We start from the raw sequence: 26,613 nt of genomic DNA, 5'->3' as shown, positions 1-26,613 counted from the left end.
TCTATCAAATGAATGTTCCACCGGGACCCCAGCTTACTCTCCAGATGGCTCCTCTCTCATAAGCTGCCCCCGGTGTCACATTTTTCTGAGCTGTGATTTTTCTCACCCCTCCCTCCTTTCCTGTCTGCTGATTTCTGACACTGGGACTCCTCCCCGAAGGGCTGTGATTGACAGCTGCAGCGAATGCCTTGCTGCCTACAAGCCTGTCAGGCAGGACTGGAGGAACAAAAGCTGCTTGCTACCCCTTTCTCCCTGTGTGGTCTTTTGTGCCTTTTCCCCAGCAGCCGCAGAAGGGTTGATCTCGGCGCCTCTCCTCAATGCCGCCTGCAGCCCTGTGAGGGAAGCAGAGCTGTAGCTTCGCTGGTCCTAGCTGTGGTCCAGGTAAGTCCTTGCCTTGCAGACAAGGGACCCCTTCCTCCTGAACAAAAGGGATTACTGTGACAATCAACCGCTTGGGCACCTGCCATGCGGGCTGTGCAGGGAGGGGATGGGAGCAATGACAACTGAAAGAGACCAGTGGCCTCTCTGCCCTGTGATTCATGCACATTAGGTAAATGGAGTGGACAGGGAGTGAAAGGTTTGGGGCGATACCCAGGGGTTCTCTTTGTGCTGCCTGTCAGGAGCCCACCCAGCTGAGCCAGATTAATGTGTAGGGTTGTACAGTGATACCCCCAGCTTGGGACTTGGCGATGAGGGCTGGGAGGGGAGAGGGGTTGTCCGATCCTCAGCCACACACCTGTGCTGTTGGTTATACAGTGTGATGCCAAGCTGTTCAAAGTCCTGGTGCTCGTGTGTGTCACAGCTGCAAAGTGGTTTTCAGGGTTTTCTTTGTTTAACTTGCATGAATTACCTCAATCAAAATCAATGTCATTTTCTTTGAGATGCATAATGAACGGACCTTTTTCTTAGTGATGTTCTGGGGCTCGCTTACCCCTGCGTAAGTCAGCTAACTCTTCTGTTTTTTCGAGTTCTCAGCATCATAGCATCTTGCAGTCATTCATGGCTTTTATCCTCATGATACCCTGTGAGGTAAGGAAGTGCCGTTATCCCAACTCTACAGAAATTAAGTGAGTGGTCCCAGGTCACCCAGGGTGCAGGAGATGGGAATTTAACTCAGGTCTCTCAAGTCCCAGTCCAGTCCCCTAAACACTAGATCATCCTTCCTCCCTATGTGATACCCTACTGCTGATCTACACTGTTGTAAAAGAAATTAAATCAGGCCACTTTGTACCAGGGAGCACAGCATAGTCCAGTGATCAGACGGGAAAGTGGAACAAAACTGTCAAGCTTTACAATCTGAATGACCAAAAGCTTTGTAAATGACGGGAGATTTTTTCCATGCTTCGCTGACACATGTACTGCAAAACCCATAAGAAAGGCTTCAAAAATGGTCTTGAAAATGAATCTAAAACCAAGACATCTTTTTCCCAAATACTTAATTTTGTTCGTTTAAAAAGATTGATAAAAATTATTTTAATATTTTTTTTTCGTTTGCAAAGTCATTTGGGTTTTCAGTTAAAACGTTGTTCACTCATTCTTTCAGTTTTCTTTTTTTTCTGTTGTTTTTTTCCCTGGTTGCCAATTTTTATTGCTCAGCTTCTGGCCACAATGGAATTATCCAAAATAATTAAAGCAATAAATTCTAAAGCACTAAATTCTGAACACTCTGATTTTTAGATGAGTCTGCAGCCAGTTCAGCAGACATCTTTTGTTGGGGAAAAAAGAGATCTAACAATTAAAAATGACACAAAACCATCCTCACAGTTCTTTACATTTGGGACTTTTTTTTTTAAATCTCCCTCTGTAATCCTAATAGCTCCTTTTTTTGCATAAAGAGCCAAGTTCATCCCCTGGTGTATCTCCACTGAAGGCATGTGGTCACACCATGACCCTAGGCCCTTCTGTATTCCCACTCTACACACTACTGCAAGAATATTTCTACAAAATAGGCCTTGTGAGGTATCCTATGAAAGCTAATAACACTTTGGTTATTAATATTATTGTAAAATGCCTATGTTACCATTGTGTGAGGTCATGAATTCTCTCTGTATGGTGCTACTGAAACATGTTTAATTAGGGTTACCAGCTAGCAACTGTGAAAAAACGGGACGGGGGTTGGGAGTAATAGGTGCCTATATAAGAAAAAGTCCCAAAAAACAGGACTGTCGCTTTTAAAAACATGACATCTGGTCACCCTATGTTTAAGGCCAGACACCCTAGCCTAGGTAAAGGTGATAAATGGATGTGTCCTAGACCAAGAAATGTGGGTTACCTCAATTTAAATATTGGCAGGAAACAAAGCCAGTGAGCTAAACCGGGGTGGGCAGAGAGATTATCCTATTCCTGAACTCAAGAGCCAGCAAGAGCATGACCCCTGCACCCCAGAGAGACACAGGAGACTGTAGCGCTTCAGTGAACGTGCTACCTATGGCAACAAGAGGGGGTTCTCCTGTCAGTGTGGGTAATCCACTTCCCCCAGAATTGGTAGCTAGGTTGACAGGAGAATTCTCATGTTGACCTATCACTGTCTAAACTGGGGATTAGGTCGTCTTAACTCCATTGCTCAGGGGTGTGGATTTTTCACACCGTGAGCCAATGTAGCTATACTGACCTCATTGCCTAGTGTAAACCAGGCCAAAAACATCCCTTTGGAGATATCAGGTCAGAGAGACTCCATCTTTAACTGCACCTGAGAAAACAAAGAAACCAACCCATCTGATCTCCATGATGGGTCCTGGCAAGGAGACTCTGGGTGAGAATAAAGACTGTATTATGTGAGATTAAATTTGGCTTTTAGATGCATGTTTTCACTTCTGTTTGCTTTTAACCAGCTGTAACCCTTCTGCCCCTCTGAGTTGGCAACAACAAGGGCTGGGTTCAGTATCCAGGGTTTCTGTTTCAATAACACAATGCATAACCGGCTCGAGCCCCCACCCAGTGACCTGGGGCACTTACATACCACACCCTCCTTGGCACCTCTAGGAGGCAATACTTCCCCTCTGGCAAGCACGGAGTCTGAGTGTAGCAAAATCCTTTTAATAAAGGAAAGAAACAATGCAGCATCCCATTGGAGAAACACCACAAACAGGATTATAACACAAATCATAAACAAAAACCCACCTCCAAGTACGTTTGGCAATGTCCTTTTCCCCTTAGGGTCTTAAGTCCAATTACCCCAAAGTCCAACAACCTAAAAATCCCTGGTCAGTGCCACCCCAGAATTCAAGAGTTTATCTGCAGAGTTTTACCCCCCACCTCCAAGCCTGGGTGGAAATTGGGGGGAGTCCACACAGGATGTTAAGGGGCACCTTACATGGGCCAGGGCCAACTGCTCCACCTCTCCGTGGAGTTCTGCTGCAGCCTTCACCATGACCTGCTCCACCACACCAGCTGTGCTGCTCCTCCAGCTGTCCCTGCAAACCGCTTCACTTCACTCACTGTTCCATGGGCTGCACCAACACTCTGCAAACTACTTTGCTCTGCCAGCTGCTTAACAATAGGTCTTCAAGCTCCCCCATTGGTTAACACAGCACTCAATGATTTCAGCTCTTAGTAGGGGAGCCCTGGTGCTGGTGCACCATTGGCCCAACATGAATTCAGCTCGGCAGTCTCTAGATGGATTCCTAATGGAATCAAAATTAGCTCTACTCTTTAACACTGGAGAGAGGAGAATGTGCAATTAGCTTCCAGGGCCCTTACCATCAGGTGTACACACCAGTCCCCAACCTCTCTCAATTCATGGGGTTTTGGAACCCATGTCCCATGTTTAGCAAGTACCACCCAACTGAGGTTGAGTCATTTCTGTCACAAAGCAGTCCCGCAGTTCCCCATTCACACAATCGGTGACAAACTTTTTTTTCCTCCTGTCCCAATAACAAAGAAATTGGGGATCCCAGAGCTGTTAAAATAACCATCCCAGTCTGCTGTGGGTTTATGCTAAGTGGGGGGTGGGTGCCAATGCAAATGCTCGAAATCTCTTTCCACACTCTTTGAAATTTTTGAAATTCTTTCCACACTGCCTACAATTCACCACCAGATGTCAGGGTAGCGCTCATCCTGACTCTGCTTACACATATCTACCTTTTGCTCTTCTACTTGAGATCACTTAGTGCACGGTTAATGAACTTGTTTTGCTTTCATTATAAATCATCAGTACAGTGTGTGCATCTAGAAAGCTGGCAGGTTGGAGTGGCTGCCTGTCTTTGTAAAGGCAGAGAACTGAACCCTTTCTCTGAGAGGGTCTGGTGAGAAGGACTGGATTTTGGGGAGAATTCAGGGCTGGAAGGGTACTAAACTCAGCCTGCAAGGATGACCCAGGTTGGGAAAGCCAGTGTGAGGCTTGTGGGCTGCTAGCCAGCTGTTGAGGTCAGAGCTCTGGACCAAAGCTGCAGAGTCACAAGACACCCAGGGATACCAGGCAGATGGTGACCGAACCCCCTTACTGGCCTGGATGAACCCCAAAACATTGCACACACCCCAACCCTCTGCCTCACACCTGAGCTCCTCCCACACCCCAAATCCCTCATCCCCAGCTCCATTAGGTCGCAGGCATCAACAATTTTCTTCAACTGGGTCCCTAGAAAAAAAGTTGAAAACCACTGCTCTACAGCATGGGAAACTCAAGTTCAGGTCCTTGCTCTGTTTAATTCAAGGCCAAGCTTTTCATCCCACCTCCCTGAATCAGGCATAGCCAGGATTTGACCATGGATCACCCACCTCCCAGTGCCCTAACCACCAGCCTATAGGGTGTGAGAATCTGATGTGTGACCAGAGAGCCTTGAGCCCCAAGAAACACTAGCCTTGAACTCTGGAAACCCAGGTTCACATCTGAGCTCTCTTGAGCAAATCTTGAGCAAATCACTTAGTCTCTCGCTGTCTGCCTCAGTTTCCCACCTGCCAAATGGGAAATAACACTGCTCTGCCTCACAGGGCTGTTCTGAGGATAAATACACTAAAGATCGTGAGGTGCTCAGGTACTGTGCTGTGGGGGCCATATAAACACCGTGAATAGACAGTAATTTTCCTTTCAATTCTCTACATGTTTTATAGCTAGGGCGTTACAAAATTATTCCTGGTTTGTACCTGTGATGGGGTGGACCAAGACCTTCAAGGCCCTGTGGTCCTATCACACCCCATCCCAGGAAAGGAGCAATGAAGATGGGTCCTCCGGGCCTTCCTAGAGAGGTTGTATGGAAGCAGCCACTCAGAGCCCAGCAGGCTCAGATAAAGGGAGCTGCAGGACCTAAGCTGGTCAGTTCCTGGCTGGGGCCAGAGGAGTAAGGAAGGGGACTCTGCTTTCTCCAGAGGAGCTCAACGGGCTGCATCTACTGGATCTGGGGTGAGAGGACCTGAGAACTGTGACCCTAAAGTAATGGGTGAAAGTCAGGGGGCTAGGTGGGAAAAAGCTCAGGGAAAAGCAGTAGCAAATTGTAGGCAGCAGTACGTGGCTGGGTTGGGATCCGGAGTCATAGACTCATAACTCATAGACTCATAAACTCTAGGACTGGAAGGGACCTCAAGAGGTCATCGAGTCCAGTCCCCTGCCTTCATGGCTGGACCAAATACTGTCTAGACCATCCCTAATAGACATTTATCTAACCTACTCTTAAATATCTCCAGAGATGGAGATTCCACAACTTCCCTAGGCAATCTATTCCAGTGTTTAACTACCCTGACAGTTAGGAACTTTTTCCTAATGTCCAACCTAAATCTCCCTTGCTGCAGTTTAAGTCCATTGCTTCTTGTTCTATCATTGGAGGCTAAGGTGAACACTCCTGATGACACCCTTTTAGACACCTGAAAACTGCTATCATGTCCCCTCTCAGTCTTCTCTTTTCCAAACTAAACAAACCCAATTCCTTCAGCCTTCCTTCATAGGTCATGTTCTCAAGACCTTTAATCATTCTTGTTGCTCTTCTCTGGACCCTCTCCAATTTCTCCACATCTTTCTTGAAATGCGGTGCCCAGACCTGGACACAATACTCCAGTTGAGGCCTAACCAGCGCAGAGTAAAGCGGAAGAATGACTTCTCGTGTCTTGTTTACAACACACCTGTTAATGCATCCCAGAATCACATTTGCTTTTTTTGCAACAGTATCACACTGTTGACTCATATTAAGCTTGTGGTCTACTATGACCCCTAGATCTCTTTCTGCCATACTCCTTCCTAGACGGTCTCTTCCCATTCTGTATGTGTGAAACTGATTGTTCCTTCCTAAGTGGAGCACTTTGCATTTATCTTTATTGAACTTCATCCTGTTTACCTCAGACCATTTCTCCAATTTGTCCAGATCATTTTGAATTTTGACCCTGTCCTCTAAAGCAGTTGCAATCCCTCCCAGTTTGGTATCGTCCGCAAACTTAATAAGCGTACTTTCTATGCCAACATCTAAATCGTTGATGAAGATATTGAACAGAGCCGGTCCCAAAACAGACCCCTGTGGAACCCCACTTGTTATACTTTTCCAGCAGGATTGGCAGCCATTAATAACTACTCTCTGAGTACGGTTATCCAGCCAGTTATACACCCACCTTATAGTAGCCCCATCTAAATTGTACTTTCCTAGTTTATCTATAAGAATATCATGCAAGACCGTATCAAATGCCTTACTAAAGTCTAGATATATCACATCCACCGCTTCTCCCTTATCCACAAGGCTCGTTATCCTATCAAAGAATGTTATCAGATTAGTTTGACACTATTTGTTCTTTACAGTCATGTGTGGCCTGGATTCCCCAATTTGGCCCCTGGGGAAGTGACCTGGGCTCTGAGAATGGAACAAGGTTCCTTTAGAAGTCTGACTGAAAGATGGAATTTAAAGGGCCTGGAGATGCAGCTGAAGACTCTGGTGAGGGCAGGTAGCTTGCTGGACTTTTGCTACCCGGAAGGGGTTCATCCATTTTGACTGCATGACTTGGCTGGAGGGCTGAGCCACTGAAAACCTGCCTAATGAGACTGACAACCTATACGGGGTGCCAGGAGAGAAAAAAAGATTGCAGCACCACACCCAGTAACAGGAGGCACTTGCAGGAAGTGTGTGCCCCTGCCCTCCACAGTACCCCAGTCACAGTGTATTAGCCCTACCTCAACATGCTGTTACTTTGGGATAGTTTTCAACATATTTCATTTAATAGAATCACAAGGCATATATGTGATCTGGGGACCCCCTGGTGCCAACTGGCAGAGGACACATGGGGTGCGTAGGGTTTAATGGGGTCCCCTGGGTCACACACATGCACAGTAATTCCCCAAAGCATGCCATGTGATGTCTCTGAGCCAGTAGCCCTCCAGCTGTCCTAATCATTATGAAATGTATGTGCGGATAGTATTGAAGGAGTTATGGATCTATACTGGAAATTATGTTAAGGTCCTGGGATTAAAGCAGGCCACCAGGACTTGACATTCCTCAGGAATGTTTCTTTGAAGTGGGAAGTAAGACGACTAGCTCCTTGTCTGGCCGCTTGTGTCTTGTTGTATGCCTTGCACGGTAGACCTATTTACAAACTGAACCAGTTGCTGAGTACGAAATCTACAGGAAGAAACAGTCAACAGGGCAGTGTCCTGTTTATCTAAAACAAAGGCTCGTTCTGATCTATCTAGGGGATCCAGGGGACACCCTGGATCCTCCATCAAAAAGGCAAATTGACAGCATGTTTGTCTCATGCAGGGAGGGTCGCAGCGAGCCCGGCTTTAAATTACTGCAAGGACTTTGGGTGAGCGTTGCCCTGTCAGATACGAGAGTACCTTGTTGATTAAATCTATGCTCCAGAATTTGTGGTGATTTTATTTTACATGTAACCATTTGTTCCCAAATTTTCCACTTAGGGAATCACCCAGATCTATTCTTTGCTTCTATTTGTTTTCACTGTAAACATATCTAAGTGCTGTGAGTTGAGTGGAGTGGTGATCTCAGGTGGAACTAGTAAGCTGGGGTGTCCTCAGGGGCGGCTCCAGGCACCAGCACAGCAAGCTGCGGGGGGTGGTGTGCCAGTAGCTATGAGGGCAGCAGTCAGGCAGCCTTCGGCAGCATGCATGAGGAAGGTCTACCGGTCCCACGGCTTCAGCGGCAATTCAGTGGCGAGTGCCGAAGGCGCGGGACCAGCAGATCACCTACAGAAATGCTGCCGAATCCTCATGTCCAGTGGACCTTCCCCAGGCTCGCCACCAAAGGCCGCCTGGCTGCCAGGCTTGGGGAGGCAAAAAGCATAGAGCCGGCCCCGGATGTCCTGCTCTTTGGTAGCAGCAACTCTGTGAACACTGGGAGTATCTAGTGGACATGGGCTGGGTGCTCCAGGGAGATGCACTGAGGGCTCCAGGGTTGAGATATATCTGTTGCTAACTGGTGAGTGAGAGCGGGTCCTGTGTAGGCCTAGAGAAGAGTGCTTGTATTGCCCATGGCTGGTGGAATCAGGGACCTGACCTGGAGCAAGCACGGACAAGGTCTCCTCATGCATGTTCCACTGCCTTCTATTGCATGCTCAACTGATCTCTGAGCTACAGGTAAGAGATTTCCTTTCTGCAAAAGCATAGGGGTCTGTGCTTTGGGAGTAAGAGGATCTGAATTTTGGACACTGTTCATTAAAGAACTAAAGCACCAGCGTACATCCTGGTGGTCTGGTGGGTGTTAAGCATGTGCTTAAACCTAAGTATGTGGCTCAGTGCTTCGCTGAATCAGGGCCTTAATTCCTGCTGTTGCTATGAAGTTCCTTATGACCTGGTTACACCTGGAAAGTCCTAGGGAACTGCAGATTTATTGCAATGTTATGACGAGTGCATGCAACAAAATCTTAACTTAGAGCAATTTTAGCCAATACTTAACGAGCTGATGTTAGTCACCGGTAATTTGACAACTGTTTCATTGTGTTCCTTGCTCTTTCTTCTCCGCCTCTGCCCTGGAATCAGGATGCATCGGCTGATAAAAGAAGAATCCAGCTACAGAATGAGCAGCCTTGAAAATGCAACTCGAGAGCAGAGCAAAGAAAAGCTGCACATGAAACTCTGCAGTGGGTCCTCCCATGCTGAGCAAATCCTCCAGACTCTGAACTCCTACCGGCAGAGCGGCATCTTCACCGACGTGGTGCTCTTGATTGATGGGCAGGAGTTCCCCTGCCATCGGGCCACCTTGTCAGCCAACAGCACCTACTTCCGGGCCATGTTCGGTGGTAGCCTCAAGGAAGGCCATCAAGACATCATCAACATCCAGAAGATCTCTGCCTCCACCATGAGCCTCCTTCTGGACTATATGTATGGGGGAAACATAGTCATTCAGGAAGACAATGTTGAAGATATCTTAGAGCTATCTGACTTGCTTCAGATCTCCAAGCTCACAGATGCGTGTGTCACCTTCCTTGAAGGCCAGCTTCACCCATGCAACTGCTTGGGCATCCTGAAGCTCGCCGACTCATTCTCCATCACCTCCCTGGCTGAGAGGAGCAAGAGGTTTATGCTAGAAGGCTTCGTGGAGGTGTCATGTCATGAGGAGTTCCTGGAGCTGAGCGTGAAGGAGCTGGTCAAGTATCTGTCAGATGAGCAGCTGGTAGTCCCCAAGGAGGAAGTGGTCTTCGAAGCAATGATGCGGTGGATACGGCATGATGTTGTCACCAGAAAAGGAGCTTTGAAAGATCTCCTTGAGCACGTGCGCCTCCCTCTGCTGGATCCCATGTACTTCCTGGAAAAGGTTGAAATGGATGAGCTCATCCAGGACTCCAAGGAGTGCATCCCTTTACTGCATGAAGCACGGAAGTACTATATCCTTGGGAGTGAAGTCAGCTCTCTGAGGTCAAGGCCTAGGAGGTAAAAACAGGAAACTGTTTCCTAAAGCTACATACCTGAGTCACAGATTCCTAGATACTAAGGTCAGAAGGGACCATTGTGGTCATCTAGTCTGACCTCCTGTATAACTCAGCCCAAAATATTTCACCAGTAATTACATAGCAGGTGTGAGCGGGAGCCAGCTGAGGTCACTCAGTTAGTGTGAAGTGCAAAGAATGGGGCAGACAAACCCCAAAGTTGGTGGATAATTCAATACTTAGATTCACCAAGCCAGCATAGAACAGCTTCTTTGTTACCACCCTGATCATTCGGAAGTCAACAACACAGTTCTCTTAAAGTTCCCAGCCTCAGGCCTCCATCCAGGTACCCAAGTCAAATATGATGAAGATTTCTGAAAATCTTATTTCATCATATAAGAGAAAAGGTTCTACCAATCCCAAAGGATCAGACACATTACCTCCCGGGTTATTGAATATTCCAGATCTTACCCGATCTTACCCAAATACATGCTCACAGCCAATTCTTATTAAAGAAGAAAAGAGAGAGCGTATGGTTAAAAGATCAATATAAGTACAGACATGACTTTAATTCTTGAGGTTCAGATACATAGCAAAGATGGTGCGCTTTGTAGTTGCAAAGAGTTTTTTTTAGAAATAGTTAATAGGTTATAATCCAATGTCCAATATCATATTCAGGGTGGACCAGTCAGCACTGGGATCCCAATCTGGTGGCTTAAGCTTCCCCTGATGAAGCATCAAACAGATCTGAGATGAACAGGATCAGGACCCAAGGATCTTTTATACAATTTCAAGCCTTCTTTGACTTGTTGGAGTCCCTTGGGGAACAATAGGTAATTAGGATTACTTTGAAGGAGGTCCATCACCACTACTTAGCTATGCAAATTAACATAAGACAATTTGCTTGTTCCTCCACCATTCACAGATTAATTGCTATACATTTCAAAGAGAGATGAACAACAATATCCTGTGTTTACAATTCATTTAAATGCTTGGATGTTCTTTTGATCCTTGAATTACCAGAATACAGCATAGACAGGGACTGTTGATTACATTGTTGACCATTACCCATGTATATGTGAATACTCAGAAACACAAACATTATGTCCCCACATGTCTTTAACAGTTGAATATGAATCATTTGTTCTGCAGGATGTTTAACCCTTTCTAGCTATACATCACAGCCGGGAAAGATGCTTCCCTTCCCTGCAATAAAGGAACATCATCCAGCACAGTAGTCTTAGTTCTGAGAAGACTTGTGCATAAGCGTTAGCTAGTGGTGGTAGTTTATTTAAAGTCCCTAAAATTCACATGAGCAACTTATATGGTTGCTCATGCTAATGCCTTCCTAAATTTCCTTTACTTAAATTGGAAAGGGTTCAAAAAAGAGAGCTACAAGAATGATTAAAAGTCTGGAAAAAATGCCTTGTGATGAGACACTAATGAAGCTCAATCTGCTTAGTTTATCCGAGAGAAGGCAAAGAGGTGACTTGGTCATGGTCTGCAGGCACGTTGCTGCTAGATGGGGAAGAGATTTCTGATCTAGGAGAAAAAGATGAGACCCGGTGGCTGGAAGCTGAAGTGAGAAAAATCCGAGTGGAAAAAATATGCACAATTTCAACGATGAGGTTAAATTAACCATTAGCACAAGTTACCACAGGTTGTGGTGGATTCTCCATCACTTGAAGTCTTAAAAAAAAAATTTAGTCTTGATTTAAAGATGGGCTCTAGCTCAAACAAAAGTTGAAGGCTTAATGTAGAAGTTACTGGGTGACGTTCTCTGACCCGTTTTATGCAGGAAGTTAGACTGTATAATGGTCCCTTCTGATTCTAAAACTTTAACCTGTTGCCAGATTCAACTCTTTACTCCTCTCTGGCTTCACCTGTATGTCTGGAAAAGCTTCCCAAAACAGGCTAATGTTGTTCTCCCCACTTACCAGAGAAGGCTACTGGAGGTTCAGTATCAGAATGAACTGACCAAAATTTTTGGAATTTTGAAATGTCTATGAAAAAATTGGTCCAAAATTTTGAATTTTGGTGGAAAAAAGGCAGCACTTTTCCACACACTTTTTTTCTTTGCAAATTTCCCCTTCTCCCTCCTCATTTTTCCATTAACTATAGACTGGATCAAAAAAAATCAGAAGTTTAAATAAAACATAAGACAAAGTGTCCATCTTCTGCAATTCCCCCCTTTTTGTTTTTCATTAGCTCTAGGCAGCAGGCGGGGTGCCACTGTTTATGGACAATCCTTTTGTGTTATTTTTAGTGGCTTAATTTAAGGGATAGGCACCCAAAGCACAGTGTGGGTGCAAGAAATATGACTGGAGAATCCCCTGCTCAGTGCTCAGTATGCTAGGCCACACTGCTTCCTCAGAGCTGCAGCAACACTATCCGCTCTCCTCTATAGTTAGGGGCTCTTGGAGGAATTTCTGTTTCATGCAGAGTGCCATCAGGCTGTGGAATTTACTGCCACAAGTCGCATGGATTTAAGTCAAATGGATTCAAAAAGGGGCAGAATCATTTCATGGACAATGATAGCATTGTAATTACACCTCTACCCCGATATAACTCAACCTGACATAACACAAATTTGGATATAATGCGGTAAAGCAGCACTCCGGAGGGGTGGAGCTGCGCACTTCGGTGGATGAAAGCAAGTTCGATATAACACGGTTTCATCTATAATGCGGTAAGATTTTTTGGCTCCCGAGGGCAGTGTTATATCGAGGTAAATGTGTATATGTGCTGAGTGATGAGTAATCAAATCTTATGCCTGAGGGTATCAGCTGCTTTCATAGACTCGTAGGACTGGAAGGGTCCTCGAGAGGTCATCTAGTCCAGTCCCTGGCACTCGTGGCAGGACAAAGTATTATCTAGATCCTCCCTGACAGGTGTTTGTCCAACCTGCTCTTAAAAACCTCCAGTGATGGAGATTCCACAACCTCCCTAGGCAATTTATTCCAGGGCTTAACCACCCTGCCAGTTAAAGTTTTTTCTAATGTCCAACCTAAACCTCCCTTGCTGCAATTTAAGCTCATTGCTTCTTGTCCTGTCCTCAGCGGTTAAGGAGAGCAATTATTCTCCCTTCTCCTTGTAACAACCTTCTATGTACTTGAAAACTATTATCATGTCCTCTCTGTCTTCTCTTCTCCAGACTAAACAAACCCAATTGTTTCACTCTTCCCTCATAGATCATGTTTTCTAGACCTTTAGTCATTTTTGTTGCTCTACTCTGGACTTTCTCCAGTTTGTCAACATCTTTCCTGAAATGTGGCATTCCAAACTAGATGCAATACTCCAGGTGAGGTCTATTCAGCATGGAGTAGAGCAGAAAAATTACTGCTTGTGTCTTGCTTACAACACTCCTGCCAATACAGCCCAGAATTTGGTGTTTGCTTTTTTTTTTTTTTGCAACAGTGTTGCACAGTTGACTCTTATCTGCAGTACTCAGTCATTTCCCTTTCTGTATATGTGCAACTGATTTATTCCTTCCTAAGTGGAGTACTTTGCATTTGTCCATATTGAATGTCATCCTACTTACTTCAGACCATTTCTCCAGATCATTCCGAATTTTAATCCCATTGTCCAAAGCACTTGCAACCCCTCCCGGCTTGGCATTGTCCACAGGGGTCAGGAGGGAGTCCCGCTATCTGTTGCATCGCACAGCTTGACTGGGGCTTTCGTTTGTTCTGTTTTTCACCAAAGCTGGGAGTATGCGCTGCTAATGGGCAAGGATCTGATCTGGGGTGGCAAACCTTGTGTTCCGTCCAAACTCTCAACACTGAATGCTGCTGCAGTGTGTTCCAGCACTTGTCCACGGGAATCAGCCTGGAGGCCAGGAATTGACCTCTCAAGTCCTGAGCTACGGCACCTTCCCCCCATCTCTCCATTATCCAGTTGGCTGGAGTTTCCCTCCTTCCATTTTTATTTTATTGCTAGCTAGTACAGCAGCTGCAGAGTGTCAATTCTAATCTCTTCTGGCAGTGAGTTTGCCGTGGGCCAGCTGCCAAGAAAGCTCTGTCTCCTGTGGTCACTGGTCTCACTCCTGAGGCTGGCAGCTTTCCTGGTCATGAGGAACGTAACTGTCAGGAGAGGCAATGATCACAGAGTGGGGACTTCAGGTAGCTGGGCCAATCCTGTGGAGAGTTTCGAAGATCACGAGCAACACTTTTAACTTTGACTCTATTTAACAGAAGCTGGACAATGCCTTTGAACTGCACAAACCCATAATTAAAGACAACTCCTGCCCCAAAGAGCGTACAATCTAAAAAGCGAAGGTGGACAAAGGGTGGGAAGGGAAATTGAGTGACAGGTGAAGTGACTTGCCCAAGGTCACCCAGAAAGTCAGTGGCAGAGTTGGGAATAGAACCCAGGTCTCCTGACTATCAATCCAGTGCCATATCCACTAGATAACACTGCCTATCCCAATAGGACTCCTCATGGTAATGGGTATCATAGTGCTTTCTACTAGACAATACGATAGGAGGATAAAGCTTGGAGCATGACAATAGAACAGAAAGTTGGGACTGTTGCTTTAATATTTATCCATGTGTTTCTCATTCTAGGTTCATGGAATTAGCAGAGGTCATAGTAGTTATAGGCGGCTGTGATAAGAAAGGCCTTTTGAAGCTCCCCTTCACTGATATGTACCATCCGAAGAGCAGGCAGTGGACAGCACTCTCTAGCGTGCCAGGGTACACCAAATCGGAGTTTGCAGCCTGCACCCTAAAGAATGATGTGTATATATCAGGTGAGAAACCACGCAACAGCCCCGCAGCTACACCTCCAAGCATTTCTTAGAGAAACGGTTGGTTCAGGTGCTGTGCTGCTCTCCTCTCCAGCTGCAGAGTCATCTGGGTCTGGTATACGGGTGCGGCTAGAACCTATCGCAAAGTATGTTATGCAGGTCTGTGTTTTTCTGCTCTTGTCACACCGTAGTGGTTAGCTGTGTTCCTTGTACGTAGAGTTGGAAATTAAGCGGTTGAGAATTCATTCTCAGTGTATCTTCTTGGCCATAGATCTGTAAATGTTAAGGCCAGAAGGACCTTTGTGATCATCTAGCCTGACCGCCATGGAACTTGCCCAAAATAATTCCTAGAGCACAGCCTTTAGAAAAACATACAATCTTGGCTTATAAATTGTCAGTGATGGAGAATCCAGCACGTCCCTTAGTAAATTGTTCCAATGGTTAATTACTCTCACTGTTAAAAACTTACATCTTATTTCCTGTCTGAATTTGTCTAGCTTCAATTTCCAGACACTGGACCATGTTAGACCTTTCTCTGCTAGTTTGAAGAGCCCATTATTAAATATTTGTTCCCCGTGTAGATGCTTAGACTGTTCTCTCTTAACCGTCTCTTTGTTAAGCTAAGCAGATTGAGCTCCTTGAGTCCACTATAAGACATTTTTTTCTAATCCTTCAATCATTCTTGTGGCTCCTCTATGAATCCTCTCCTATTTGTCAACATCCTTCTTGAATGGTGAGCACCGGACCTGGACACAGGATTCCAGCAGGGGTCACACCAGTGCCAAATAGAGAGGTAAAATAACCCCACTGCTCCTACTTGAGATTCCCCCGTTTATGCATCCCAAGATCGCATTCACTCTTTTCACCACCATGTCACTGCTAATGCTGTGTTTGGCTCCCCACATCCAGCAACGTTATTCCTCCACGTGTCCATCGTTAGCCATTCTGGCTGTAGCAGCCCGAGAAGATCAGGGCAAACCTGTGCCTACCACAACACACAGACCTCTTCAAAACCGCCCAAGAGCACGCTTGTGGTTGAGACACCTGTTGTCAGCTTGTTTGCCCTGCCCAGATTTCTCAGCAATGTCGATGTGGTATGAAGAATGGTTTGCAGCTGGCAACAGAAACCAGTCTGTTATAACTGACCCAGCCTTGCAGATACCTGGCTTTGATTTACTGCAGTGCTTATGGGTCCTTCTGAACCGATTTTTGAATGGGTCTGGGTCAACGTGCAGCCAGCCTTCATTCCTGGGGCCAACAAGAGGACCCCGCATGCAGCTGTGGCCAAAGACCGACAATGTCTCACATCGCTCATGACTGCTTTTGGACCAGATTGGATGGTAGTCAGAGGGCTCTGCACTCTGCTGACGAGGCTGCAGCAAATTGGGTTGGCAAGCTCCGCACCCAATAAGAATGACCACAGCATCACACTGGAAGGTCGCATTCTGCTGATTATCCACCGCACACCCCAAATCTTTTTCAGAGTCACAGCTTCTCAGGACAGTCCCCTATCCTGTAAGGATGGCCAACATTCTTTGAGACTTTTCTTTCTCCTCCTTTTCCACCTTCTGCCTCTACAAGTGAGATCCCTACATCAGGCACTACATCAGTGTATGGCAATGTTATTTGTCATTTACACTAAGCTGCCTCAGAGCCCCTCAGTTCTGAGGTGACGGTGATGGCTCTTCCCTTGATAGCCTGGGGCCTCTCTCTCTGTCTTCCAGGAGGGCACATCAACAGCAGCGATGTTTGGGTGCTGAGCTCCCAGCTGAACGTCTGGATCAAAGTTGCCTGTCTGCACAAGGGCAGATGGAGACACAAAATGGCGACTCTTCAGGGCAAGGTGCTTACTTCATTCCCCTCAGTCTGCAGTTTGGAGTTCTAGACTATCGACCAAACCTAGTAACTGAGGCTTCAGCATAGGTGCTCGACGCTCTCTGCCCCTGGCCCCTCCCTGACTCTGCCCCTGCCCCACCCCCATTCCAACCTCTTCCCCGAAGTCTCTGCCCCAACTCTGCCCCCTCCCTGCCCCATTTGACTCCTGCCCCGACCCCGCCTCTTCCCCACCTCCTCCCCTGAGCACGCTGCATTCCCCCTCCTCCCACTTCCCTCCCGGAGCTTGTTATGCTGTGAAACAGCTGTTTGGCGGCGGCAAGTGCTGGGAGGTAGGCGAAGGAGTGGGACGTGGCACGCTCAGGGGAGGAGTCGGGGCGGAGGTGAGGTGAAGTGGGGTGGCGGGGAGCTTGTCTGCCGGTGGGTGCTGAGCATCCACTAATTTTTCCCCATGGATGCTCCAGCACCAGAGCACCCACAGAATCGGCACCTGTGGGCTTCGGCACTCATTCCTCCTCCCACAGCAACAGCAGGTAACATAGGAACATGACACAGATCCCATATGAACAGGTCTCAGGGGAAAAAAATCTAAAGAAATACAGGAGAGCTGGCAGCATAGGCACTGACTCCAGGGCTAGAGCACCCATGGGAAAAAAATAGTGGGTGCTCAGCACGGTGGCCCTTCTGATCAGCTCCCACTCCCCCAGCGCCTCCCACCCACTGCAGATTAGGAGGCCCTGGGGATGAGGGTGGGGAATGCTCAGGGGAGGAGGCAGAATGGGGCAGGAAAAGGCAGAGTAGAGGCGGGAAGAGGTGGGGTCTTGGGGGAAGGGCTGGAGTGGGGGCGAGGCCTGGAGCAGAGTGGGGATTGAGACCCCCGGGGAAATGAGGAAGCTGCCATCTGTGTTTGGCACAACTGCCTGTTATCCCCCTGGGAGGGGAAGATAGGGAGACTATACGGCTCCATAAAGAGCTCTTTATTGACTAGAAAGTCAACACAATGTAGTAACATGGACAAATTGCTAAGGAGGAGTACAAAAGAAAAGCATGAGCATTTAGGGACAGAATCAGACAGGCTAAGGTACACAGAGAGTTACACCCAGAAAGAGACATAAAAGGAAATAAGAAATTACTTAAAGATTCAGTCTTCACTAATAAGGTTAATGGTGACCAGATACTCCACACAATTAATATTGACAACCAGGGGGAAGGATGGCAAGCCAAAATAGGGAAAGAACAGTTTAACAAAACTTTAGATAAATGCATGTATTCCAGTGGACAGGGCCTGATGAAATTCATTCTAGGATGCTTAAGGAACTAGCTAAAGCAATTGCGTAACCATTAGCAATTATCTTTGAGGATTCATGGAGGCTGGGTGAGGTCCCAGAGGACTGGAGAAGACCAACTTAGACGGTATCTTTAAAAGGGGGACCAAAGAGGGACCAAAGGCATTATAGACTAGTCATCCTAACTGAGATGCCTAGAAACAGGGCCAGTGCTTCCATTAGGCAACCCTAGGTGGTCGCCTAGGGCGCTAGGATTCGGGGAGTGGCATTTTGTGCACTCCCCGCAGTGCACACGGGAGCTTCCGGTTCTGCTCCCATTGCAACGCCGAAGAAGGGCCTTCTGCCGACGTGCCGCGTAAAACAGCGGCAGGCAATTGAGCAGCTCAATGACTGCCACTGTCGCCTGCGGCATTTCGGCGGAGGGTCCTTCTTTGGCGGCACGATGGGAGCAGAACCGGAAGCTCCCGTGTGCCCCATGGGGAGCACACAAAATGCCGCCCCCCAAATTCTGCCTAGGGCACCAGAAACCCTGGCACCGCTCCTGCCTAGAAAGGCACAGGAACAAATGATGAAACAATCCATTTGTAAGCACCTAGATTAGGGGATAATAGGGTTATAAGAAATAGCCAGCATGGATTTCTCAAGAGTAAATCATGCCAAACCAGCCTAATGTCCTTCTTTGAAAGGGTTACTGGTCTAGCGGATGGGGGGAAGCAGTAAAATATAAGAATGGCCATACTGAGTCAGACCAATAACCCATCCAGCCCAGCATCCTGTCTTCTTACAGTGGTCAATGCCAGGTGCCCCAGAGGGAATGAACAGAACAGGGAATCATCAAGTGATCCATCCCTTGTTGCCCATTCCCAGCTTCTGACAGTTGGAGGTTAGGGACGCCTGGAGCATGAGGTTGTCTCTCTGATCCTCTTGGCTAATAGCTGTTGATGGACCTACCCTCCAGTAGATGTGGGATAGCTTGATTTTTTCTGGCTTTTGACACAGCCCCACATGCTGGTCTCATAAACAAACTACAAAATGTGGTTGAGATGAAATTACTGTAAGGTGGGTGCACAACTGGTTGAAAGACTGCACTCAGAGTAGTTATTAATGTCTCATTGTCAAACTGAGAGGACGTATCTGCTGGGGTCCTGCAGGAGTCAGTCCTGGGTCCAGTACTAGTCAATATTTCCATTAATGACTTGGATAATGGAGTAGTGGAGAGTATGCTCATAAAGTTTGTGGATGACACCAAGCCTGCAGGGCTTGCAAGCACTTGGATTTAGAATTTAAAATGACCTTGACAAACTGGAGCATTGGTCTGAAATCAACAAGATGAAATTCAATAGACAAGTGCAAAGTACTTCACTTAAGAAGGAAAAATCAAATGCACCACAACAAAATGGGTGATAACTGGCTAGGTAGCGACAGAGCTGAAAAGGATCTGGGCGTTATAATGAATCACAAAATAAATGAGCGTGAACAATGTGATGCAGTTGCAAAAAAAGGCTAATCTCATTCTGGGGTGTATTAACAGGAGTGTCCTATGTAAGATGTGGGAAGTAACTGTCTCACTCCACTTGGCACTAGTGAGGCCTCAGCTGGAGGGTCAAAACAACAATGGGGCATGTTTAGTCTTGAGAAAGGAAGACCAAGGGGGGGCGCTGATAAGTCTTTGACTATGCTAAGGGCTGTTATAAATGGGATGTGATCACTCCACTTCCGCTGGAGGCAGGACAAGAAGAAAGGGGCTTAATCTGCAGCAAGGGAGATTTAGATTAGAAATTAGGAAAATCTTCTCTAACTATGTGGGTAGCTAAACTCTGGATTAGGCTTCTAAGCAAGGCTGTGAAATCCCTATCTTTGGAAGTTTTAAAGAACAGGTTGGACAAACACCTGTCAGGGATGGTCTAGGCAGGGCCAGCTCTAATTTTTTTGCCACCCCAAACAAAAATAAAGAACGCCGCCCCATGGTAACACCCACCCCCGCGCGAACGCCGCACTGCCCAACGTCCCCAAGTGCTGCTCCACCCAAGCCCCCCACCTCTCCTGAGCACCGCACCGCGCTGCCCAAGTCCCCGCCCTCCTGAGCACAGTGCCGCAGAAGCCCCCTGCGCCACCCACCCCACCTCCGAGCGTCACGCCCCCCAAGCCCCCACCCCCAAGCACTGAGCCGTGCCGCCCAAGTCCCCGCCCCCCTCCCCCTCCGAGTGCCGCGCCGCCCAGCTGAAACAAAAACAAACAAACCAACAAACCCTCCAGTGCCCCCAACCGAACCAAAAAAAAAAGCACGTTTGGTCGGCTGGTGCCTGGAGCCGGCCCTGGGTCTAGGTTTACTTGGTTCTGCCTCAGTGCAGGGAGCTGGATTAGGTGACCTCTCAAGGTCCCTTCCAGCCCGACATTTCTGTGTTTCTGTGTGATAGCTGCAGTCCCTTCTGTCTCTGTGAGAATACAGCTGGGCTGTAGGAATTCATTCACTCCTTCTAGCTATATGATATAGGAGAACAGAACAATTCTGCTATTGAAGCCAACAAAAATCTCTGTGTTTGATCAGGCACTTAGTGTTGCGTAAATGGCCTACTATAAAATCTGATACTCGTAACAATAAAATATATAATTGAAGGGTATAGAGCTATGTTAGAAAGCTGGACTCAATCTTTGTGTGCAGAAATGTTTAAAGGTTTTAGAATGGTGCATCCTGTTGCTTACCTTGGGGTAATAGGGCAGATCACCTCCTGCGTGCTCCCTTGTGGCCAGAGATTGTGCTGCAGCACTCTGCCTCAGTTTCCCCTCTTCTTCAGGGCCCCATAAGAACACCAGATTGATGATCTGGAGAAGAATTTCTATGCCCCTCCTGTGGGCTGGACTTATTAAATTAACAAAAATTCCAAATAAAAGTGCTCAAAGCCCCATCCAGTCCATGTTCCTGGTTTTCCCACTCAGGGGTGTCGGTTTCCTTAAAGACTGAGGATTCTCTGCTGGCGCCTGCTTACACCCAGCAGCTGGTGTACTCCATTTTGATCTCCCTGAAGCTTCCCAGGAAGCTTCTTGCTGCTCTTTATAGGGCAATCCCCTAATCCTTGCCCAAGTGTGCCTCAGGCGTAAGTAACATTGGGTGATTCCAGGCCGCTATGGGCAAGCTGCTCTGTTATACCCACCTTCCTGCTAATAGTTCACTCTGCACTCTAGCCATTTGTCTCTCTTCCACACCCTAAGGCAGCTTTTGCACATACCCCTACGGGATTGTTATGCCCAGTACCAGGTGTCAGATTCTGTATCCCAGTGCCCCTCCCTCCCGGTATGATTTCTGCTGACTGGCTCTGCTCCTTCCATGGCAGATCTACGTGGTGGGGGGGTTTGATGGCTTTTACCGCCTGGCCAGCGTGGAATGCTACGATACGTTCTCCAACAGCTGGTCGGCTGTCGCCCCTTTGCTGGAAGCGGTGAGCTCGGCAGCTGTGGTCCACTGTCTGAACAAGCTCTACGTGATTGGGGGCGCTGTGGATGACAGCGCAAACACAGACAAGGTACCGTGGTGCCGGGGTATGGTGAGGGTAAAGGGAAAGCTCAACTAGCTTACTTTGGTTGAGATGTCTTTTAAACAAGGAGTGGGAGAGTGTGACTCTGTTGTTTTCAGGTGCTTCCTCAATGCCCACTTCTCCAGCTGTGATGTTGCCTGACCTGTTTGTGGTTGTAGTAGAGGAGAGCTGTCTAGTGGCTAGAGCAGAGGACTGGCCATCAAGCCTCCTGGGTTTCATTCCTTGCTTCTTGTGTGAGCTTGGGCAAATCACTCACTTTTTGTTCATCGGTTTCCCTATCTGTAACAAGGCGATAATATTGACTCTGCCTACCTCTTTATTATTGTTTGGACTGCAGTCGTGCCTAGGAACCCTAGTCATGGACCAGGACCCCATTGTGCCAGGTGCTGTACAAATACCAAACTGCCGCCCCAGAGCATTTACAATACAGGTTACACCTCACGGGAAGCAGTCTCACAGGATGGCTCTTTAAGGGGAGTTGGATCCAGCCTCCCCTATGGCTGATGAGTCACTTCCCTGCAGAGACTGATCCAGTCGTTATCGAAGCCTGCAAGTGGCTAAGCTGGAAAGGAGAGTTTCAGGAGGGAGGCAGGCTCCTGTGGCAGGCCCTGGAGCTGGGGAGAGACGTGCAAGGGGGGAGGCCTCTGGGCCCCTGCAGAAGACCCCTGGGTCAGGAGGAAGATCAGCTTTATATGGGGATCTGAGGTTGAACTGTTGGATTGTGTCTGAACAATAAACTGTGCCCTGAAGGATGCATGGGCCTGTGGTGTGAGTCCTCTCGGGGTGGGGGACAGGCCAGCAGCCTGCAGGCTGTGACTGCTGAAAGTTACAAAGCGTTCTTGTAATAAAATATTAACATAGCTGTGCGAGTGCAGAGATCCGCGGTGCTGTCCGCATACAAAACTAACTCCTGTCCCAACTCTATTTCAGATAGACAAGCCCTGCCCTGCCTGTAATACCACAGACATGTGGGTCCCTCAGGGTAGGTCCTCACGGCAATTAAAAACTCATCGGTGGCCAGTGCCAGCTGACTCTGGCTTGTGAGGCTCAGGCTAAGGGACTGTTTAACTGCCGTGTAGATGTTCTGACTCGGGCTGCAGCCCAGGCTCTAGGACCCTGCAAGGTGGGAGGATCCCAGAGCCCGAGCCCCCGTCTACACTGCAATTAAACAGTCCAAGCCCCATGAGCCCGAGGCAGCTGCCACTGGCCAGCTGTGAGTTTTGCACTGTGGACCTACCCGCAGTGGCATACAGCGGATTATGGGCATGTTCAGAGTGTTTCAGATGATCACACTGCTTATTCCTTGGGGATTATCTGACTGGGGAAGGCCTCTACACACCAGATATGCTGCTCCAGGGCTCGCTCCTTAATAGTCGTCATTATATTAACACAGTAACTCCCCACTTAACGTTGTTGTTCTGTTCCTGAAAAATGCCACTTTAAATGAAACGATGTTAAGCGAATCCATTTTCACCATAAGAATTAATGTAAATAGAGGGGGTTAGGTTCCAGGGCAGCTTCCCCTACTCTGCAAGCACCAGAGGCGGGGGGTACAACCTTCAGCCCACCCACTCCACCCCTTCCCCCAAGCCCCCACCCTTGATCCACCTCTTCTCCCCCCTCATCTCCCCCTTTACTTCACTCGCTATGTCCTTGCTCCTCCCCTCCCTTCTAAACGCCAAGCCAGCTGATTGCCATGTAGGGGAGGGAGGGTGGAGATGCGCCGAGTCCTTGCTCCTCCCTTCTGCCCGGGACAATCAGCTGGCTTGTGGCATTTTGGAAGCAGGAGGGAGGGGGAAAGAGTGAGGACTCGATGCGCTGGCTCCCGCTGCCTCCCCTGCCTCCCGAACGCAGCAAGCCAGCTGATTGCCCCGGGCAGAAGGGAGGGGGAAGGAGTGAGGACTCGGCGCGCCTGCCCCCTCCTTCCTGAACTCCACAAGCCAGCTGATTGCCACTGGCAGGAGGGAGAGGGAGCCTGCACGCTGAGTCCTCGCTCCTCCCCCCTCCCTTCTGCCTCCAAAATGCCACAAGCCAGCTGATTGCCATGGGCAGGAGGCAGGGGGAGGAAGGGGAAGGCACTGAACTGTGGAGTCTGCCAGTGGATGGGAGGCGCTGGGGGGAGGGGGCGTAGGGAGGCTGCCAGCTGTGGAGAAAGCAGGCAGCAAAACAACGTAAGAGTGGAGCCTTGCACAACTTTAAATGAGCATGTTCTCTAATTGATCAGCAATGTAACAACGAAACAACGTTAAGCCGGATGACTTTAAGTGAGGAGTTACTGTAAGACATACTCAGCACTTTTTATCTTCAGTTCACTTCACAGACATGGAACTAATCTAGCCAGATGCACGCAAGCCCCTGTGGGAGGCAGGCATTATCCCCATTTTACAGACTGGGCAATTGTGAGGCAGAGGCCTAAATTTTCAAATGTCCACTGGCTTTGGGTATTTTATTTTTCAAGGGGTTTCATGGGGAGTTAGGTTCCTCAATACCTCTACAAATCTGGGCCTAAGTGACTTGCCTGAAGTCACACAGTGAATCGGTGTTAGAGCCAAGAACTGAAACCAGGTGTCCTGACTCCCAAGTCCTGTTCTCTGTACCATGCTCCTTCTCCCATTCATTCATTTTTTGGTAGATGCACAGCAAGGCATTGGCTCAAAGGGACTGTGCCATCAGCATGTGTTGGGCATAGGCGCTGACTCTGTGGGTGCTTCGGGGCTGAAACACCCAAATCAAAAAATTGTGGGTGCTCAGCCCTCACCAGCCACAGCTGTTGGGCAGCAACGTTGATCAGCTGATAGGTGGTGACATCAAACAGCTGTTTGGCTGCTCAGGGAGGGGCTTGGGGGACAGTGAAGACCAGCGAGTGGGGGCCTTGCGGACGAGGCAGGAAGAGGGGTGAGCTCAAGGCCCTTTGGGGAAGGGGCAGAGTGGGGGTGAGAAGAGGTGGAACAAAGGATGGGCTTTAGGGGGAGGGGAGTGGGACCTTAGGGTGGAGCAGGGGTGGAGCACCCTTGGGGAAAAGTAAAAGTCGGTGTCTGTGGTGTTGGGTTTTAGTTACTGGGATTTTGCCTGAGCAGGGACACCACGAGAGTCTGTGTTTCAATAGCTGATTTCCTATTTCTCCTCCCAGGTCCAGTGCTATGATCCCGAGGAGAACAAATGGACGTTCAGGTCTCCCACCCCCTTCTATCAGAGGTGCATTAATGCTGTCTCCTTGGACAACATGATATACGTTGTGGGTGGACTCCTGAGTAAAATCTTCTGCTACGATCCCAGAAAAGACACCTGGAGAGAAGTGGCCACTCTCCCAGGACCTCTGGTAAGGAGAAATTTCAGTACGAGGATCTGAACGTCACCTCATTCTCTAGAATATCCTCTGTGAACATGAGAATCTTTGCAGAAGTTTAAAGGCAAGGTGCTAAGAGCTCTGACCCTAATCCAGTAAAAGCACTTAAGTACATGCTTAAATTCAAGCATGTAACTAGTCACTGCTCCACACCAGAGCTGGCTGAAATTTTTTGGCAATACATATATTTTATTTTTAAATGAAAAATGGCTTTTTCAGCTGGAATGAAAATTTTCATTTTGGTAAACATTTTCTGATTTTCAAATGAGGGGGAGGGAAACTGAATTTTGTTTTTTGTATAACTATGTAGGTTGCAGTTAAAAATTCAGATTTGTTTTTCATTTAGGGAAAAAAAAGAAAAACCTGAAAATGTTTCATTTAAAAAAATTTAAAAAAAAGTCAGATTTCTTATTGTTGAAAATGCAGTAAGAAATTAAAAAAAAAAATACTTATTTCTGTTCAAACAAACCAAAACCCTGTTGACTTTTTTCAACCAGCTCTACTCAGCAGCTTGCATGAGTAAGCCCGAAGAGCAGTGAATTTCCCATGGAGATGCCAGACTGCCTTATTGCGCCTCTTGTGAGCATCTGCTAGTTCTGAGAAGCACAGTATAGAACAGAAAAGATCACAACACTCGGTTCAGGCAGGACCTCCCGTGTTTGCTCTCTAGACATCCATAAAAATCCAAAAGCATCGCCCAGAAACAGCCCTCTTGACCCCCAGGGGCTCACAACATCCAGGCCTCTTGTTTTCTGCTTACCCCTCTTTCCCTCCCTGCTAGATGTGTGATCTTGCAGCTAGACAGGTCCGAGCAGGGTCAGTTGAGACCAGGGCATGACCCCCACTTCGTTCCTTGTTAAACCTCCCCTTTGAGGCTTGTTGTACGAAGCTGAAAGAGATGCCCTCACCTCTCTTTCCTCCCCTCTGCCTGCAGGAGAGCTGTGGGGTGACAGTGTGCGGTGGGAAGATCTACATCCTGGGCGGCCGGGATGAGAATGGGGAAGGCACAGACAAAGCTTTCACCTTTGACCCAGCGACGGGGAACGTGGCGCAGCAGCCCCCGCTGCAACGCTGCACCAGTTACCACGGCTGCGTTACCGTTCTCCAGCGTGTGAGCAGATGACCCTGCTGCTTCCTTCCCCTCCCCGGGAGAAGGCAGTTACTCTCAGTGCCAAAAAATGACCCTCTGTCCTGTTCGTTGCAGTTATACATCAGTCTATGTGGAAGAGCAACGTCAAGTGACCAATGCAGGCATGCTGTGGCTGTGAGGCACCAGCTGGAAGGAAGGTGGGGGTGAGGGGAGTCACGACTGCAAATATTAAGTAATTGCTGTCATTGTTTTGGTGGAGGTGAATGCTGCTTTGTGCTGGGGGAGGAGGGATGTGGGCAGTGCATAACTTACGGGGCAGGGAACACTGCACTAAGACCAGTAGGTCTCAAGTAAAGATTTTCCGACAAAACATTTTTATTTTTTGTCGGAAGCAAAATTGTTGGCAAAATGGCATCTGATTCGATAGAGCTCCAACTCTGAAAACTTTCGGTTTTAAAAAAGGAAAGTTCCAGTTGTTCAAGACTAAGTGAATTTTTGCTTGTAAATTTTAGTCAATACACACACACACACACACACACACACACACACACACACACACACACACACACACACACGAAACAGTTATAAAACCAGTTCAGGTCATTTTTTTATTATTATTGTTATTATTATTATTCAATTTGTGGAAATTTTTGAGATTTTTTTGCCTTTTTTTATATCCCACTTTGGGATGGAGGAAAACATTTCAAAATCCCCAAAATTCTCATGGGACAGTCTTAAGTAGTTTCAAGTATCTGAAAGGTATCCGATTCTATTGAATGACCTTTAATCAGCTCAGCCCTACCAGGGATCTGCTTAAGACAAGAAAGGTTTCACTATAGATTCCAGTTTCCCAGTTCATTACAACCTGAGGTCTTGATCCTGCAGAGATGTCTGCACGTGCAGCCCAGTGGTAAGGTTAAGATTCTGTCATGGGTATTTTTAGTAAAAGTCAGGGACAATAAACAAAAGTTCACGGAAGCCCGTGAGCT

At 47.6% G+C, this 26,613-nt stretch overlaps 1 protein-coding gene across 1 annotated transcript; it reads left to right on the top strand.

The window, feature by feature from the left end:
• On the top strand, nt 1–25,973 carry KLHL35 (kelch like family member 35). The gene is made up of 7 exons (XM_050930564.1): nt 1–381; nt 8,903–9,793; nt 14,355–14,539; nt 16,261–16,379; nt 20,988–21,176; nt 24,319–24,507; nt 25,469–25,973. Exons 2-7 carry the CDS (start codon nt 8,904–8,906, stop codon nt 25,655–25,657), a joined length of 1,761 nt encoding a protein of 586 aa, XP_050786521.1. The 5' UTR covers nt 1–381; nt 8,903; the 3' UTR covers nt 25,658–25,973.
• Nucleotides 25,974–26,613: the final 640 nt, after the last annotated feature.

This window comes from Gopherus flavomarginatus, chromosome 1, assembly GCF_025201925.1.
Source record: "Gopherus flavomarginatus isolate rGopFla2 chromosome 1, rGopFla2.mat.asm, whole genome shotgun sequence".
NCBI classification, from domain to species: domain Eukaryota; kingdom Metazoa; phylum Chordata; order Testudines; family Testudinidae; genus Gopherus; species Gopherus flavomarginatus.
This window is presented reverse-complemented; position numbering and strand designations above follow the sequence as displayed.

Bases quoted from the DNA above. Each gene is read 5' to 3' on its own strand.
- KLHL35 (XM_050930564.1), top strand. From the start codon at position 8,904: ATGCATCGGCTGATAAAAGAAGAATCCAGCTACAGAATGAGCAGCCTT. The intron at 14,540-16,260 runs GTGAGAAACCAC...TCTGTCTTCCAG, and splicing joins GAATGATGTGTATATATCAG to GAGGGCACATCAACAGCAGC. The intron at 16,380-20,987 runs GTGCTTACTTCA...CTTCCATGGCAG, and splicing joins TGGCGACTCTTCAGGGCAAG to ATCTACGTGGTGGGGGGGTT.